General features: G+C 34.7%; 1 protein-coding gene across 2 annotated transcripts in view; it reads left to right on the forward strand.

Annotated features, from left to right (window-relative positions):
- Positions 1-18,139, forward strand: part of FNIP1 (folliculin interacting protein 1) — a 151,367-nt gene extending 133,228 nt beyond the window's left edge. For both annotated transcript variants that reach the window (XM_040622497.1, XM_040622496.1), the window contains 3 exons: positions 8,570-8,767; positions 12,801-12,916; positions 15,166-18,139. In XM_040622497.1, coding sequence (XP_040478431.1) covers positions 8,570-8,767; positions 12,801-12,916; positions 15,166-15,244 — 393 coding nt within the window. In that variant the 3' untranslated portion in view covers positions 15,245-18,139. The remainder of the gene's footprint in view (positions 1-8,569; positions 8,768-12,800; positions 12,917-15,165) is intronic.
- Positions 18,140-19,040: the final 901 nt, after the last annotated feature.

The following is a 19,040-nucleotide window of genomic DNA, read 5'->3' on the forward strand; positions in this document are numbered from 1 at the left end:
TAGATTTTTAGACATTAACCAACTCCTGTATTCCTAGGGAAAAAAATCCCACCTGGTAATCCCACCTTTTTATATATTACTAGATATGATTTGCTAATATTTTATTGTGAATTTTAGAATCTGTATTCATGAGGGATATCAGTCTATAGCTTTTTTGTGATATGTTTGTCTAGCTTTAATATCAGAATAATACTTGCCTCATAGAATGAGATGGGGTGTGTTCCCTCCTCTATTTTCTGGAAGAGTTTCTGGAAGATTGGTATTTTTTCTCCAAATGTTTGATATAATTCACCTGTGAAGTCATTTGGACCTGGACTTTTTAAAATGAGAATATTTTAAAATGCTGATTCAATTTCTTGTTCTAGATCTATTCCAGTTTTCCATTTCTTCCTGAGTCAATTTTGATAATTTTTATCTTTCTAGGAGTTAGTTACATTTAAGTGATCTCATTTATTTGTTGGAATAAAATGGTTCATAGCATACATTTATAATCTTTAAAAATTTTTTTTTTCAAATATTTTATTTATTTGAGAAAGAGAGAGGAAGAGAGAGCACGATTGGCAGGGAGGGGCAGAGGGAGAGGGAAAAGCGGACTCCCCATTGAGCAGGGAGCCAGATTTGGGGCTGGGTCCCAGGACTCCAGGATCATGACCTGAGCCAAAGGCAGACACTTAACCAACTGAGCCACCCAGGCGCCCCCATTTATAATCTTTTTAATTTCTGTAAGTTCATTGGTTATGTCCCCTCTTTCGTTCCTGATTATTGTAACCTGTGCTTTTCCTTTTTTTCCCCTCCTAAAAGCGGAATATTCCAAAGAAGATTTCATTCATGGCTTGACTTCGTTAATAGTTACTTTTGGCCCATATGCATCAAAGATGAGTAGGCTGTGGCCCATGGGACGAATAGGCTTGCTTTTTTAAATTAAGTTTTATTGGACCATGATTACACCAATTTATTTATATACTTTGTCACTGTTTTCCTGCTTCAGGAGCAGGGTTGAGTCATCGAGACAGAGAACTTATAGCCTCTAGAGCCTAAAATATTTTCTCTGTCTGGCTCTTTATAGAAGTTGTTTTCTGATTCCTATCCTAGCTGAAGGTGTGTTAATTTTGTTAATCTTTTCAAAGAAAACAACTTTTGTTTTCACTCATTTTCTCTCTCTCTTTTTTTGTCTTTCATTAATTTCTATTCTCATCTTTATTATTTCTTCCCTTCTGCTTGCTGTGGATATAGTTTGCTCTTTTTTTAAGGTGGAAGATTAGGTTATTAATTTGAAGTAGTTTTCTTTTCACACATAGGCATTTAGCTCTAAATTGTCCTCTAAGCACTGCTTTAACCGGAGCTCATAAATTTTAATCTTTTGTTTTCATTTTCATTCACTTCAAAATATTTTCTATTTTCTAATTTCCCTTGCCATTTCTTTGACCCATGGGTTATGTAGAAGTATGTTTTTGATCTCCAAATACTTGTGGAATTCTTAACTTTCCTCTTCTTGTTTTCTAAATTAGTTCCATTGTGGTCAGAGAACAGACTTTGTATGATTTTAGTCCTTTTAAAATTACTGAGTCTTGTTTTACGGCCCAGCATGTGGTGTATCCTGGAGAATGTTCCAGGTGTAGTTAAAAAAATAGCTGCCTATTGTTGGGCGGAATGTACTCTAGATATCAGGTCAAGTTGGTTGATAGCCTTTAGGTTTTTACATTCTTGCTGATTTTTCCACATTCTTGCTGATTTTTTGTGTAGTTGTTCCATTGTTTATTGATCATGGAGTATTGAAGTCTCCAGCTTTTGTTGAATTTTCAATTTCTTTCTTCAATTCCATGTGTCATTCTAACATTTTTTTTTAACAAAACCTTCTCCTTTCCCCTTGCAAGAACAACGTTTTTTAAAAAGGAATGGAGAAAGCCAACTGGAAAATCATGGGTGAGAAAATATGGCTTATTGAGCAAGCATTCCCTTAATTATTATCCAGAAAGGTTTAAATCTCCTGTGTTTGTAGTAAATTATCTTAAGTTGTAAAGTTTGGTGTTTTATTGTATAGTAGGGAAATTCAGAAAAATCTATATAAAAACAAAGTTTGAAGGAAAACTTATCAAAACTCATGTTCTTTATATTTAAAAGGCATCTTGCTCAACCCTTTAACACCAGTCAGATAAATACTGACATACTGTGTTCTGAACATGGTGCTGATAGTCCAAGGGATATATAGATGAAAAAGAAATAGCTTCTGACCTGAAGTTATTTACTCAGTAATGGAGGAAGTAAGGGACATACGTATATGAATAAGTATAGTACAACACATAAAAAAATAAATGCCTGAGGAAGATACTAATGAAGTAATTTAATGCTTCACAGAAAAGAATTTATATCAGTGAATGGTATTTGTTCTTCAGAGTATAGCAACTTTTTCTTTTTTTTTTTTTTTCAATTCTGTCTTCCCATTGCCTGACAGAGTACTCAGTAAGTATTTGTTGAAATACTTGGTTAGGAAATCTGATGTGGGTCCTTATAATGCTCTTTGTGCCCTCTTGTCTTTCTTTATGCTTGATATCAGTCGTTCAGTCTCTTTTTTTTCCTCACCATCTATACCCGTTAGCACACACTATGTTCTTTAATGTTGCCTCTGGAATTGCAAGGGGTGACTGTCTCCTATTGAAGACAAAACATTTCAGTTTAAAGGGTTTTTACCTTAGGAATAGGAGGAATAGTAATAATAATAATAATAATAAGCATTTAATTTTTATTATAGCCTTAATGTGTGCCAGGTACTTAAACGTAATACCTCACTTAATTTTATGGTACTTTTATCATTTCTGTATTTCAGATACAGCGCAGAGAGCTGTTTGAAGTTACATTAGATAGGGGATGGCAGAGCTAGAAATCAGTCCTGATCTGCCTGTTCTTCAGCAATGCTCTTAAGCTTCTGTGCTTAATATATACAAAACACTGTCTCTAAAACAGATGAACAAAGGTCGATATAAATAAAATAGCAAAATTGGCATTAACAAAGCTTGCAAGACTTTTATATTAGTAGTCCTACTTCTTTTGCTCTTGGAATCATTCCACTATGGTAAAAAGTAAGAGCTTTCTGTCTTCTGCCCTCTGTTTTTGTAATTGGGTTTCTAGTCTTTCCCTCTTATATTTTCATTTAATTATATAACATATTTTACTATCAAAGCAGATCACAGAAAATTTTGAAGAAGTGAAAACTAAAATACCAGACTTAATCTTAGCACTAACCGGTTGGATTTTTTTTATCATTCGTTTTTCTCTATTGATGTATAAAGTTTATATTTAATGATTTTAATTGTGTGCTTATTATTTATCACCATCACATTTAACATGAGAACTATTTCTTATGTGCCTACATGGAAAACCCCATAGGAGCCCTTTAATAGATAAATCATGAGGATAGTACTTTTTTTAAAAAAATAAAATCTTATTCTTCTGAACTGTATTAGTAGAGTGTCTTTTCTTTTTCTCCTCAGTTTCTAAGAAAGTGGCATTTTTCTTATTACCAAATTAAATATATATTTACTGTATAAAAGATTGAAATGTGTTGAAAGATTAAACAAGTTTTTCCCAGCTCTACCAGTTATTGGCAGCCATTCTTTTTTTTAAATTAACTTATTTGCATTATTATGTTCAATTAGCCAGCATATAGTACATCATTAGTTTTTGATAGCAGCCATTCTTAATGTAAAAACCTCTTCTAGTCATTATATAGTATGTGGCATCTGATAAAACCCAGACTTGGCCACTTCCTATCTGTGTCTCTTAAGACGAGATACTTAATCTTATAGAACCTCAGTTTCCTTGGCTGTAATGAAAGTGATACTAATGTTTATATGTTTATATACCAGAGTTATAGTGTGTTGTGTTTTGTATGTATTAGGTACTCTCTGTCTTACATCTTGTCATCGTTATTCTATGTGTGTGCGTATACATATGTAACTACGGCCTTTTATATCTATCTATCTATATACACATTTTTTACAGATACACATTTTTTATATATGTTAGATATGTATATAGGGTTTTGTTAATTTTTTTCACAAACTTTGTTTTTAGCTAGATTTGCCACAATTTTCCTGCTATAGAGTAAAACTAAAATTTACATTTTTATGCATAAATATGTATTTTTATGAGTTATACATGTATATAAAATACATGTGTATGTATGTGTATATATGTATGTATACCTACTGTATATATATGGTATTATATTTAATGTTTTGAATTCTGCTTTTATTAACAGTTGATGTAAGAGAATTTCCCCATATTATTAACATACTTTGTAAACATTGCTTCTAATGTTTATTGGTTACTAAGGTTTTGTCATAAGCTTAGTTTTTCTTACCATTCTCCTATTGCTCAACTTTTTTTATCCCAGTTTTATTTTGATATGTAATTGACATATAATGTATTAGTTTAAGGAGTACAACATGATTTAATATATGTATATTAAATTACCACACTAAATTTAGTTAACAACCATCACCTCATATAGTTATACATTTTTTTCTTGTGTTGAAAACTTTTTTTTAAAAGATTATTTATTTGAAAGAGAGAGTGTGTACACTTGAGCAGGGGAGGGGCAAAGGGAGAGGGAGAGAGACTCTCCAGCAGACTCCCCACTGAGTGAGGAGCCCAGCACTGGGCTGGATCTCAAGACCCCTGAGATCATGATCTGAGCTGAAATCAAGAGTCAGATATTTGACTGAGCCCTCTTTTGATGAGAACTTTTAAGATCTATTCCCTTAGCAACTTTCAAATATACAATACAGTGTTGTTAAGTATGGTCTCCATGCTGTACATTACATGTCCAGAACCTACTTGTCTTATGACTGGAAGTTTGTACCTTTTGACCAACTTCACCCATTTCTTCCATCCTCCCCTCCCAGGCCCCTATCACCCACCAATCTCTTCTCTGTTTCTTTTAATTAATTTTTTTTTTTTTTTAGATTCTAGGTATGTGAGATTATACAGTATTTGTCTTTCTCTGTCTTAGTTCACGTAGCATAATGCCCTCAAGTTCCATTTGTATTGTTGCAAATGGCAGGGTTTCCATCTTTCTCATGGTGCAGTACTATTCCTCTGTGTGTATGTGTGCGTGTGTGTGTGTGTGTGTGTATCTCATCTTCTTTATCCATTCAATTATTAATGTCTTGGCTAGTGTGAATAATGGTGCAATGAACATGGGAGTGTAGATACTTCTTTGATAGCCTGTTTTCATGTCTGAATATATGTATACCTAGAAGTGGTATTGCTAGAGGATATGGTAGTTCTGTTTTTAATTTTTTGAGGAACCTCCATACTGTTTTCCATAGTGGCTGCACCAATTTACATTCCCACTTACAGTGCACAAGGGTTCTCTTTTCTTCACAGCCTTGCCAATACTTGTTTTGATAACCATCAAAACATTCATAACATTCTGAAATGCCTCGGAGAGAGAAAAGGCTGGTAGGGTTGTGGATGAATTTGTATTATAGAAGTCATGAAACTCAGAAAAGAAGGTTTAAGAAAAATAAAGCTTTATATTTACTGTTTCTCTCTCACATAAATTACTTCCATTTTATGACTGGGAAGTATCTGAAGCTGGATACAAGCTCAGTAAAGATTGTGGAGGAAGCCACTACAAGGTCTTACTTGAGAATATGCTCCCATTTGTTACAAGCTTTCTTTTCCAAAAGTTGATGATGAAAAGAAAGACTGGGATTGTCTAAACAGAAATTTTATCTGATTGGGACATGGCATATGACAGTCCATTGAAAACAAGCAGTCAGAATGAATGACTGGCACTGCCCCCCCCCTTCAACAACTTCTAAAGCAATTTTGATTTGAATTATTTCTGATCATAAGCTTGGTATTTAGGCCATTCTCCCTTGGGAGACTCCTGACTTGGAACCATTTTCCTTTTCTTTACCAAAAGGTAGCTTTTATTGGTTTTGGTTAGATAAATCATTTAACAAACAAAAAAGAAAAGCAGACCAAGAAACAGACTCTTAACTATAGAGAACAAACTGGTAGTTATTGGAGAGGAATGGGTGGAGGTGGGAAGAGGAAATCGGTAATACGGATTAAGGAGTGCACTAGTTGTGATGAGCACCAGGTGTTGCATGGAAGGGATGATTCACTATATTGTACACCTGAAACTAATATTAACACTGTATGTTAACTAACTGGAATGTAAATAAAGACTTGTGGGAAAAAAAGGGGAAAAAAAAGAAAAATCTTAGCCACATGCCTTTTGATTGAAGGGCTATAAAGTTAATTTCTAAAGTGGTTTGTAACCTTTTAAACAAGGTGTATGTTGTAGTCATTTCCTCATTATCTGTTCAGGCATTTCCTTTTGAGGATAATGGATGTACCCCCTTCATAAATATCATCTCCTAAAGATGCCTACTGCTTTTGAAAGTAGTGTCTGCCTTTAACAGTTTGTTATTCCATTTTGGTTATTTGATCATGCCTCCTGCCTTATTTTTCTTTTATAACCATAGAAATACTTACATTAAAATGTTTACTGTTATTTTGTTTCTTAAAAATGTAAAGTATACCTTACATCTTTAGATGTCTGTACCATTTCCAAAATTATATTTCAGTAATTAAGTTGATAAATTGAAAAATGTTATATTCTTGGTAAGAGGTGAATAAGAAATATTTGAGTACTATTTTATAAAAACAAATACCAAGTATAGAGTTTCATGGAAAGTTTTCACAGTGTATCTTTCCAGGCTTTTTCTTTGCCTTTCTCTTCTTCACCACTTCACAGTATCACATTTCACTAATTTAGTCACATGCATCTACTTATGTCTCTAAGTCTTCTCATGATATTCTCTCTTACAGAATTATCCATATTCCTCTCTGATTTTTCATCAGCAGTCCAATCCGTACTTAAATGTTACGTCCCTGTGTCACTTCTACTGTGAAACTCTCACTCACACAAGAACCCATTATTGCCCTCCTCTGATACCCCAGCATTTGAGATCTGTTTTGTCTGTTACACATATGTCTTTTTATAGCCAGTTGTATTTATTTTTATCTCCCACACAGGACTGTGAGCTCCATTGTCTTTGTTTACTTAGCATCAAGCCAAAAGCCTTATTCATAGTGGTTGTTCATTTACTGGGCAAAGGGATAGCCTTTGGGCATGCCAAACCTAGGTTTGCCAAGGAGCAAACCTACTTTCTTTGCTATAAAATTGTAACAGTACAAGTTGAAAGGAAAAAGGCCACTGGGTCCAAGTATTTCAAATCACAGTTTTTAATCTCAATTTTATGACTGCTATTCTGTATGGCCAGTGGTGAATAAATCCTTAGCTTACCAAATATAGGAAGATGTTGAAATATCAAGCACTGTAGGATCTTTCTTCCTGTCTTTCTCTCTCTCTCTTTCTTTCTTTCTTTCACCATCATTTCTTTTTGATAGTGGTGCTTTGTACTTAATTGTCAATTTTGGTCTTTGTGTATAAACCATGAGAACCCAGGGGTACAGCCACATCCTGTGGGCCTTTTATTTGTATATGTTAGTTTAAAGTATTTTTCATTGTGCCTTAAACTTTCTAATTATAAAAGTATCATTTAGATAAATGCTTCTGATAGAAATTCAAACAGAATAAAGATACATAAAAGCAAAAAGGCATCATTATTCATACTCTTAATATTCCATACTTCACAAAGATCTTCATGATAGAGTCTGATTTGAGTATTTACATTTTTCTATTTATTATTTTTCTATTCATTTTCTATTTTCTCTCGTTTAGATACAGATATTAATTAAAAAAATGTAACTGGGATGGAGATAATATGCATATGTGGGTGTATGTGTGCACGTGTGTCTGGGTGTTTAATGACTTTTTTTCCGACTTAACCCTTGGAAGCCATGTTAGTACCTGGTGATTTGTTTCCTTTTTAATTGCTGTTAGCCATACTGTGGATATACATTGTGGTAAAATAGGAAAACCCAGGGAACATAAGCAGCAAGGTATTTCATGTAATCAAATGATAGCCTTTGAGGTGCTCAAGCAAATTAATGTCTGACGAGTTGGGCTAGTTAGTACAGAACCTTACCTATGACTTGCTCATGTGAATTCTTTTTGTATCTATTTTTTAAATATTAATGTTTAAATGTTGAAATATTTAAATAAAAACTTAAGAGTACAAAGTTCTGGCAGTGAATCTCTACAGTGATTTCTTTTTTTTCCTTTTTTTTTTTTTTTTAAGATTTATTTGTTGGGGGGGAGAGGGGCAGAGAGAGAGGGAGAGAGAGAATCTCATGCAGACTCCCCATTGAGTGTGGAGCCTGACTCTGAGATCATGACCTGTGTCAGATGTTTAACCAATGCCGCCCAGGTGCCCCCAGTGATGATTTCTATAAGGTATCTCAGGGTATTTATTACTGAGTTAATTAAATATTCCATTTTCCATTGTCAAGGATTCTTTGGCAATAGCTACCAGAATTTAATATTCTTTTATTCTGTTTTTGTTTAATATCTCTTCCTTGCCTTATTTTCATTAACATTTATTTGAAAACTTCATTTGCTTATCATAAGGTGAATTCTTTTTTCCAGCATCCAGTGTTGGATGAACCAATAGCAGAAGCTGTCTGTATTATAGCAGATATGGATAAATGGACTGTTCAAGTGGCCAGTAGCCAGAGACGAATGACAGATAATAAATTGGGAAAGGAAGTATTGGTTTCCAGTCTTGTGTCCAACCTGCTTCATTCCACTCTTCAGCTTTATAAACATAACTTGTCTCCAAATTTTGTAAGTATGTATAAGGCTTAAATTATTCAGCACTCTGATAGGTGACTGAACGTTATTTAGTATGTGCCTACATTGAATATTGCTGTTAGTTCATCGCTGGTTCCCGGAAACATGTCCATGTTATGGATTGAAGGTTTGTGTTCCTCTAAAATCCACGTGTTGAAACCCTAACACCCTGTATGATGGTGTTTGGAGATGGGCCTTTGGGAGGTAATTAGCGTTAGATTAGTTGATGAGGGTGGAGCCCTTGTGATGGGATTCGTGGATCTCTTAAGAAAAGGAAGAGAGATTGTGAGGACAGATCCAGAGGCAGTCTGCGTGCCCAGGTGAGAGTTCATGCCTGAACTGGAACATGCTAGCACCCTGACCTTCACACTTCCAGCCTCCAGAACTATGAGAAAATAATTCTCTGTTGTTTAAATCACTGAATCTGTGCCATTTTTGTAATGGCAGCCCAAGCCGACTAAGACAGAAGGGGATATGTACATATCTATATATTGTATGGTTTCGGCAGCTAGAATTTAGTGCCTGACTAGTTTCATGTAAGGTATGGACGGACATGCAGTGTCCCAAAGCTTTGTGCTGTATGCCAGTGCTTTCCAGAGCCTCATTGTCCTATCAGAACTTTGTATGAACCTCTTCATAATACTGAATAACCTCTTACTGAAGACATCATTTCCAACTTTCAAAGTTTTTTTTTTTCTTGGTAGGACAAATATAATACAGCTTACTTAAAAACCTCTGTAGATCAACATGATAAAGGCCACATATGACAAAACCACAGCTAACCTTATTCTCATTGGTGAAATACTGAAAGTTTTACCCCTGTGATCACGGGCAAGACATGGATGCCCACTTTCACCACTTATATTCATCAGAGTACTAGAAAGCCCTAGCCAGAGCAATTAAGTTAAAAAAGTTACCTAAGTTAAAAAAAAGCCCTAGCCAGAGCAGTTAAATTAAAAAAGTTACCTAAGCTACCTAAGTTAAAAAAAAAATGAAAGGCATCCAAATTGGAAAGGAAGAAGTAAAATTATCTCTGCAGATGACATAATCTTAAATGTAGAAAACTTAAAGATTCCACAAAAAAACTGATAGAACTAAAAATGAATTCACCAAAATTACAAGATACAAAATCAGCATGCAAAGGTAGTTCCATTTACATACACTAGTAATGAACAGTCTAAAATGGAAATTAAGAAAGCACTTAAAATAGCAGCAAAAGAATAAATTACTTAGTAATAAATTTTACCATGGACAAAAGACTTGTATACTGAAAACTAGAAAACGTTGCTGAAAGAAATTAGAGAAGACATAAATAAAGACGTTTTGTGTTCATAGATTGGAAGACATAGTATTATTAAGATCACAGTACTACCCAAACTAATATACTGATTCAGTGCAATCCTTATAAAAAATCCCAATGACTTCCTTTTTTTTAAGAAATAGACTCATCCTAAATGCATGGTCTCTCAAGGGACCTGAAGAGCCAAAACAATCATAAAAAAGAAGAACAAAGATGGAGGACTCACACCTCCCAACTTCAAAACTTACTACAAAGTGGCAACAATCAAAACGGTGTGATACTGGCATAAGGACAGACATATAGGCCAATAGAATATAATAGCCCCCAAATAAACCCTTACTTATATGGTCAGTTGGTTTTGGACAAGGGAGCCAAGACCATTCAAAGAGGAAAGGAGCCCTTGCAATAAATCATGCTGAGAAAACTGGATATCCACATGTAAAAGAATGAAGTTGAACCCTTTATGCCATAAACAGAAATGAACACAAACTTGAATCTGACTTAAATTGAAACTTAAGTGCTTAAACTATCTGTAAAACTGTTCAAGAAAACATGGGGGATAATCTTAATGGCATTTGATTTGGCAGGGATTTCTTGGATTTAACACCAAAAGCACAGGCAACAAAAGTAAAGAACAGGGGCGCCTGGGTGGCACAGCAGTTAAGCGTCTGCCTTCGGCTCAGGGCGTGATCCCGGCGTTCCGGGATCAAGCCCCACATCAGGCTCCTCCGCTATGAGCCTGCTTCTTCCTCTCCCACTCCCCCTGCTTGTGTTCCCTCTCTCGCTGGCTGTCTCTCTCTCTGTCGAATAAATAAATAAAATCTTTAAAAAAAAAAAAAGTAAAGAACAGATACATGGGACTTTTGTCCATGTCCACCAAAAATTTTTATCCGCCAAAGGATACTGTCAACAAGGGAAAAGACAACCTGCAGAGCAGGAGAAAATATTTGTAAATCTTATATGTTCAAAGAGATTGGTATCCAGAATAACAAAGAAAAACTCAATTTAAAAATAGACATTTCTCTAAAGAAGATGTATGCATGGTCAATGAGCATATGAAAAGATCTTCAGGAAAGTACAAATCAAAACCACAGTGAGATACTCCTTCACACCCATAAGTGTGGCTGTGATCAAAAACACAAAAATAACAAGTATTAGCCAAAATCTGGAGAAATTGGAACCCTTGTGCATCGTTGGTGGGAATGTAAAATGGTGCAGCTGCTGTGGAAAATACTTTGGCAGTTCCTCAAGAAGTTTAACATTGTATTGCCCTGTGATCCAGCGATTCTACCTCTGGGTTTATACTCAAGACAGTTGAAAGCAGGGACTCAAAAAATTGTACCATCATGTTTATGGGAGCATTATTTGCCATAGCCAAAAGTTGAAAACCCCTCATGTCCATTAACAAATGAATGGATAAACAAAATGTGGTATGATACATAGAATGGAATATTTCAGCCATGAAAAGGAATGAAATTCTGATACATTCTGAAACAATATGGATGAACCTTGAACACATTATGCTAAGTAGAATAAGTGCAAAGGACAGATATTACAGAATGCTACTTAAATGAGGTCTCTAGAATAGGCACATTCATAGAGACAGAAAGTAGAGATTACGGAGGGCTTGGAGGAGGAGGGAATGAGGAGTTATTATATAATGGATACAGAGTTAATGTTTGGGAAAATGAAGAAAAGTTCTGGAAATGGGTAGCGATGATGGTTGCACAACATGTATATTTAATGCCACTGAATTGTATACTTAAAAATGGGTAATATGGGGGTTGCCTGAGTAGCTTAGTCAGTTAGACATACGACTTTTGATCTCAGCTCAGTTCTTGATCTCAGGGTTGTGAGTTCAGGTCCTGCTTTGTGCTCCATACTGGGTATGGAGCTTACTTAAAAAAAATGGGTAATATGGTAAATTCACAGATATATGTAAATTATATATACGTGTGTGTGTGTGTGTGTGTGATTTCTATTTTGTTTTTCCAAGAAGAAAGTGGGTTTTTATTAAGAGTTTGGTGTTTTTTTAAGTAAGCTCCACACCTAATGTGAGGCTCAGACTCATAGCCCTGAGATCAGGAGTCCCACACACTATGGACTATTAAATGTATAGCATCAATTCACATGCAAAATCACCTATTTTATTAAATTGAGCGAGTTAGTTGATAATGAATGACTTGTATGTGTTTTCGTTTTTAATGTTCTGGCTTAGAAATATCTCTCTTTTAGTAAGGACTACTGAGGCATGTTCTGTGAGCTGTTGCCAGCTTTTCTCTTTAACTCTCCACAGCAGAATGCAGCTTTTCCTGTGTAAATACATTTGAAATGCATCAATTTATGAGTGTTATATTTATCAGATTTGGAATAAAAACATTTTTTAAAGTTCTGGAAGTGTGTAGTGTTGATAATTTCATATCCTTTTGGATGTACTTAATGCTTCTCAATTGTACACTTAAAAATGGTAAAAATGGTAAATTTTTTATTATGTATAATTTACCACGTTTAAACAAAAACTCTGTAGGATCTAAATCTTTGATATTAACTAGAAAAAAATTATAATCCTTTAGCTAAAATTATGTGCTTTAAAAATGTGCTCCAAGTTTTGGTTTATGCAGGAATAACTAAACTGAATTGTCATAAACAACGATGCTTTGGAATTTGCCATTACGTAGAGTTAGAAACCATTTTCTTACTTGGTTCTTGTTTCCCCCTTAACTGCAGTGTGTAATGCATCTTGAAGACCGATTACAGGAGTTATACTTCAAGAGCAAAATGCTGTCTGAGTACCTGAGGGGACAAATGCGTGTTCACGTCAAGGAGCTAGGAGTGGTTCTAGGGTATGTTTGTGGCTTTGTTTTCTCATTGCACTTTCTTTAGGCAAAGAATATTCCCTAGAATTGCCTTTTAGAAGTTGGACACTGTTATCAGTTGGGTTGCTCTATACAATATAAAAGCAGATCCTTGGTTTCTGCTGATGTCCCTTATACCATTACAGTACGTTGAGAAACTTGTAATTTACATATGTTGTAAACTCATCATTCCCAGCATCTGCGCTGCCATCCAAAGAGCTGACTGAAGTAACACCATTCTGTGGGTGGTAGTGCATTATCTACATATTATTACTCCTTCTCCATTATCTTTATATTATGTCTGTCTACTTTGCAATTATCCCTGGGGAGAAGACATTTTCTAAAATGCTAACTAAAGGAGGAACAGGAAATTGGTGGGAAACATTGATTAGCCCCTTTTCATTATATTCTGAACATAGAACTTTGCCTATGTTCTATGGCTATTTGTGTGTGTGTGTGTGTGTGTGTGTGTGTGTGTGTGAATTATTTCCGAAATCCTAGTTGCATAAATTGAAACAAGCTAGAACTTTTTTAAATTAAGCTTTTTAGAAGGGAGAGAGAACCAACATCAAAAAGCAACTGTGTCAGAAACCAAATTAAATTCTTTCATTAATATTATTCCTCATCGTGTAGATTGGATATAGATGATTCTGTGTGTGTCATGCCTTCATTTAAAAAAAAAATTTAAACTAGTTTTTAATGTAATATGCATATAACCAAATTTTATAGTGCATTTTGGCATAAAATGAAAATTAAGTTGTCAGTGTCTTTTCCCAAACTTCTGATCCGCACCCAAACACAATGAACGGATTGTCTCTTCTTACAGAATTTTTAAATATATGGAATAAAAAGTATAAATTGGTTTATTTTCTGTATATCATTGTGCAACTTGCCTTTTAATATATTGTGAATGTTCATTTAAGTACATACTGATTTATCTCGCTACTTTTTGTATACCATTTCATTATGTGGTTGAATTTAGATTTTCTTTTCAAGTTTTGTGCTATTATAAATCAATACTGGAATGAATATAAATCTTTGAAGTTTGTAGGATAAATTCTTAGAAATAGAATTTTTGGTTAAAGGACACGTGTATTAAATTTTTTTTTTAAAGTTTTTATTTATTTATTTGACAGAGATGGAGACAGCCAGCGAGAGAGGGAACACAAGCAGGGGGAGTGGGAGAGGAAGAAGCAGGCTGCTAGCGGAGGAGCCTGATGTGGGGCTCGATCCCATAATGCCGGGATCACTCCCTGAGCCGAGGGCAGATGCTTAACGACTGCGCCACCCAGGCGCCCCTGTGTATTAAAGTTTTGATGGATATTGTTAGTTATTGTGATAGGTAATACTAAAGGTTATCCAAAATACCAGAATAAATTCTCGCAGACAGCAGGAAGCACACTCTTCCTACTGCTGGCTATTGCCAAACTTCATCTTTGTCAAGCAACTAGCTGAAAAAGTGTAATGTGATTTTATTCAGATTTATTCTCTAACTGTGAATAAATCTACATAACTTTTTAAATATTTATTGGCCCCTTTTTTCCTATAAATTATTCATGGTACGATGTATTTTTAAGAAGCTTCCATAGCAAAAAAAAAGAAAAAAGAAAAAAGAAGCTCCCATTACTTCTTCCCAGTACTTTTTTTTTTAAAAAAAGATTTTGTTTGTTTGTTTATTTATTTATTTGAGAGAAAGCCAGAGTGAACGAGCACCCGTGAGGGGGGAGGGGCAGAGGGAGAGGGAGAGAATCTCAAGTGGTCTCCACTTGCCCTGAGCGCATAGCCCAGGGTCTGTCTCACGACCCTGAAATCATGACCAGAGCCAAAACCAAGAGTTGGACGCTTTACCGACTGAGCCATCCATGCACTTCTATAAAAACATTGTATCTAAAACAGTATGGGTGGACACAATTATTCTATTATTAGACTTTATTGTGTTTCTTAAGATACTGTCCCTTGCCCTGATGCCTGGTCTATTAGCAGATCAGTGAGATGCTTTCTTACATCCATGACTTTGTTACTATTGTGTTTCAGTGGCTTTCTTTCTAAAAAAATCTTTTGTTCTGGTTTTTACTTATTGAAACATTTCCAGTTTGTGTTATCTTCAACTCTCTTCTTACCCTTTTCCTTTTGGCCAGAGTGGCCTAGGTTCTTGACTGCTGAGATACGGTATGTAGCAGTTACTGCCTGTAAGACACAGAAAGCCTAAACTGAGATTTTTGTTTTCTTTATTTCAGGATTGAATCCAGTGATCTTCCTCTTCTGGCTGCTGTAGCAAGCACTCACTCTCCATATGTTGCTCAGATACTTCTTTAATATAAAGGTTGTTAGAAATTAACTTCGGTAGAAAGTTAAACAGAAACCAAGGAAGTAGATGCAACATTCATTTATGGCAGTTTTTTTCCCTGTTAGACTTCGATCTGAATGAGTCAAATGCCTGAGTATCTTGCGTTGCAGTACATATTGTGTGATCATTGGATTGCTTTTTCCTTTTGGCTGGACTTTTGGGTGGTGGTATACTTTTAACCAAGAGAAACTAAAACAGCATAAATTATTTTGAGGGAAAGCATTTAAAAAAGCCAAAGCATAGAAATTTCTAAATGAATAACATCAAGGAATTTCATACGATCACTCCCGTGTTGCCAAACTCATAAATAGCAGCGGATGTCTCACGATTAAATGGCTCAAAAAGTCATTTCATTAGTTTTAATTCCTTATTTCTAAGGTATGGATAGATCTATAAAAGCTTGATTATTTGTTCTTTCGTTTTTCAACTCAAAATAGCGAATATTGGGTTATTTCTCAAAGTATTTTAAACAGCCTGTTAGTTATAATAAATCAAGAATAATGAGTGTAAATGTGTGTATGCTATCCACCCAAGTGTACATATGTATCTATTTTTTAAAAAAGCAGAGGTAGAAATACAAGATTGATTGGTAAACATGCCCTTTTTTAAAATAATATTTTCAACTAGTATCAATTGTACATAGTGTTTAAATGTTACTCTCTGGTGGATTTTCTGTTCACATACCCTAAAATATAACTAAAGCCGATCTTTTTTTAAGGCTGAGGAATGTAGATTCCCAAAATAAGAATACTACTTTGTATCATTTGTTTTGTTTATAAGTATAAGCTAATTCTTATAAATGTTAATATTTACATATTTACATGCATCTAATTTAATAAATGAAAATTAGGATTAAAGATTACACCAAAGCATTGGGAAAAATAATATTTTCTTTAAAAGTGCTCAGGTAGCCAAGGCCTTTGCTTTCAGTATCAGCCCTTCTTAACCCCACAGGAACTGAATATTTGTTTCACTGCTTCATAATATTCAGTTTACACTAAAAGAGCTCATTAACTCTTAAAATTATTCTCTTTCCTCTAACAGCCCCTCCCTTCCAAAATACAATTTTTTTTCAGATATTTTGACTTTTCAGTTGTTAATGTTTTTGTATATATTGTCGAGTGTTGCTTATGAGAAAGGCTAATATGGAACCAAACTCGTGTAAGTAATGTAAATAGAAAGATGGGTAGATAAAGTTTTCAGTATGCTCTACTACCTCAGTTTACTTGAATACTACATTATAGTTTATTCTTTACTTATCTGATCTAAGATACTTTTAATGCTAGACGTGAAACTGGTTTCTGCTTTCATGGACTGTTTTCATTATAATTAATTGATTAGCTTAAAAAACCCACTTGCTTATTCTCTTACTAAGTATAATTACTGTATAATACATTCATTCTTGAGGTTTGAATTTTCAGTAATTAAGGAAAATTTCTGTGGTTTGTTTAGTCTTTGGCCTTGAATTTATAGTGTTGGGTCACATTTTGCCTTGTTCTTTATGTATTCAAGAAATCTTCAACTAGACAAGAAATAGTTGTTTTTATGGAGTGTAAACCTGAAATCGTGCCTGCAATCACTTTTGCCCCTGTGTCGTATCACCTGGTCCCAGTTAGTACCTGAGTCTCCCATGGATGACTTGCTGTCAAAGAGTATTTATGGATCTATTTTCTTTGGCTTAATTTTCTTATTCCATTAATTATTGAAATTCTTCCCTCTTTTACTGTTTGGAATTCTATGAATCAATCTGTTTGGCAGAATTCAGGATATAGACAGATTCATAGGTGGGCCATTGTACATTATTTTTTGATTGTAGTTCAGAATGATATATAGCAGGTAGATAATGTCTATTTTTGCTTGTTTCCTCTTTTTAATTAATCATCAAACTATTTGAAGTCCTATTTGAAATCTCTAATTATCATTTAGAAAATCTAGTCTTCAGTAAATGGATGGCCCATGCTACCGTTCCCTTTTAAAACTAAGCTTTGCGGGGCACCGGGGTGGCTCAGTCGGTTAAGTGTCTGCTTTCGACTCAGGTCATGATCCCAGGGTTCTCTCTGCTTCTCCCTCTCCTCCCCACTTGTGTCCTCTCTCGCGCGCTCGCACTCTCTCTCTCTCTCTCAAAGAAAGAAAGAAAAAAAAAACAGCAAAAACAAAGCTTTGCTCAGAAGGAAGAGGCCTATAGTTTCTTATAGAATCATTAATCCTTATAGGATTCCTGAGTTTTATAATTCCTAACCTTCTGTACTTTCTACTACCTTCATCATAGTCTTGTTTTTCCTTACACAAAGCCCAAGGAATGAGCTGCTGCTTCTTTAAAGTGTGATCATTATGATAAATGTGAAAAGAGTTTTGGCCTGTTCAAAATAATTTTTTCAACTTCCTATGGTACAGACATATATGTGTTACATATTTTAAAAACCTGTTTGTTTCAACAGGAAATTAAAAAAAACTGTTGCAACAGGAAATGAAAAAGGGATCTTTTACATTATAGATTTAAAACTAATTTTTCCTTGTATATAAACTAATTAGTTTGATTTGAAATATTCCTGGCTTTTATTAATAAGTCTTAATATTGAGTTTGAAAATGTTAAGTGCAATAAACATACTAGCACAGATTTCATTTTGTTGCAGTTGGCATACACTGGGGATGATCACTTAAAAAAAAACGATTTTACATAATGCCTATTTCTGGTGGATGTCTTATGAGATGGTTCTGCTTTCTCTAAGTTATTTAGATGATGGGATATGTAAAATGTACATACTTGTTCCTTGTTCTGTATACATTTCTCAAATGTACACCTGTATTATAATAACCTCCCAGTTCTAGGGGAAATTTGTGCAATAAATACACGTCAATTTGATGGACAATGTTGGTCTTTATTTCATGTGTAATTAAGGTATATGTAATATCATGGACTCTGGTGTCGCTCACGTGTATTCTTTTCTTGTTCATAATGTCCTTTTTTAATCCCAAATTTCTTTACTGGTATTTAGTAGAATCTACTTTCTGAGGTGGCTGTGAGAATCAAGTGAAATAAGGAACGTCAAAAATTTATCTCAGTGCGTGGCACATCCCACGTGCTCAATAATTCTTGGTTGCTGCTATTACTGGGTAATCTGTCCAGCCTCCTCACTACGGCCCCCAGCTGTTGTGGGGAGAATTTAACATTATGTTTTTATGAATGAAAATATAGTCACAAAAAATACACTGGTATACTGTTCCATTTGACCTGTTCCTCATGATGATAAATAGAAAATTTCTTTAACTGCTTTTTTGAAAACAAACTAAAAATCATTTAAAACTTAGAAGAAGCCACATAAACCAGTTAAGGACATTGTATTCAATACAAATTACCATTGACTTTACAATTAAACCGAAATATCGGCCAGTTGGTTTGGGTTCTAATCTGGTTTGTTCACTGATTTGCATATGACTCTGAGCAAGTCATTCCTCTTCATCTTCATTATAGGGTAAGTAAGCTCTTTCATCAGTCCAGAGTGCCTGCTCTGCAGCAGTGATTCAGCCCTGTGAGTAGGCTGTTGAGATGCTACCTTCTGTTACTCAGGCCAGTTGATTTGGGCAGAGTTAGGTCAGGAGGCAGGATTAGACCAGTGGCTTTTTAATAGTACCTGTTTTCATACCATTTTATTTTACATTTGACCAAAGAAAATAAGTGCACTTAAAGCAGAGAGAGGAAGTATCAAGTATTTGGGAAGCATCAATCAGATATTTTAGAGGTTTTTAACTGGTACCTGTGTTGA

This window comes from Ursus maritimus, unplaced genomic scaffold, assembly GCF_017311325.1.
Source record: "Ursus maritimus isolate PB19 unplaced genomic scaffold, ASM1731132v1 scaffold_5, whole genome shotgun sequence".
Lineage (NCBI taxonomy): Eukaryota > Metazoa > Chordata > Mammalia > Carnivora > Ursidae > Ursus > Ursus maritimus.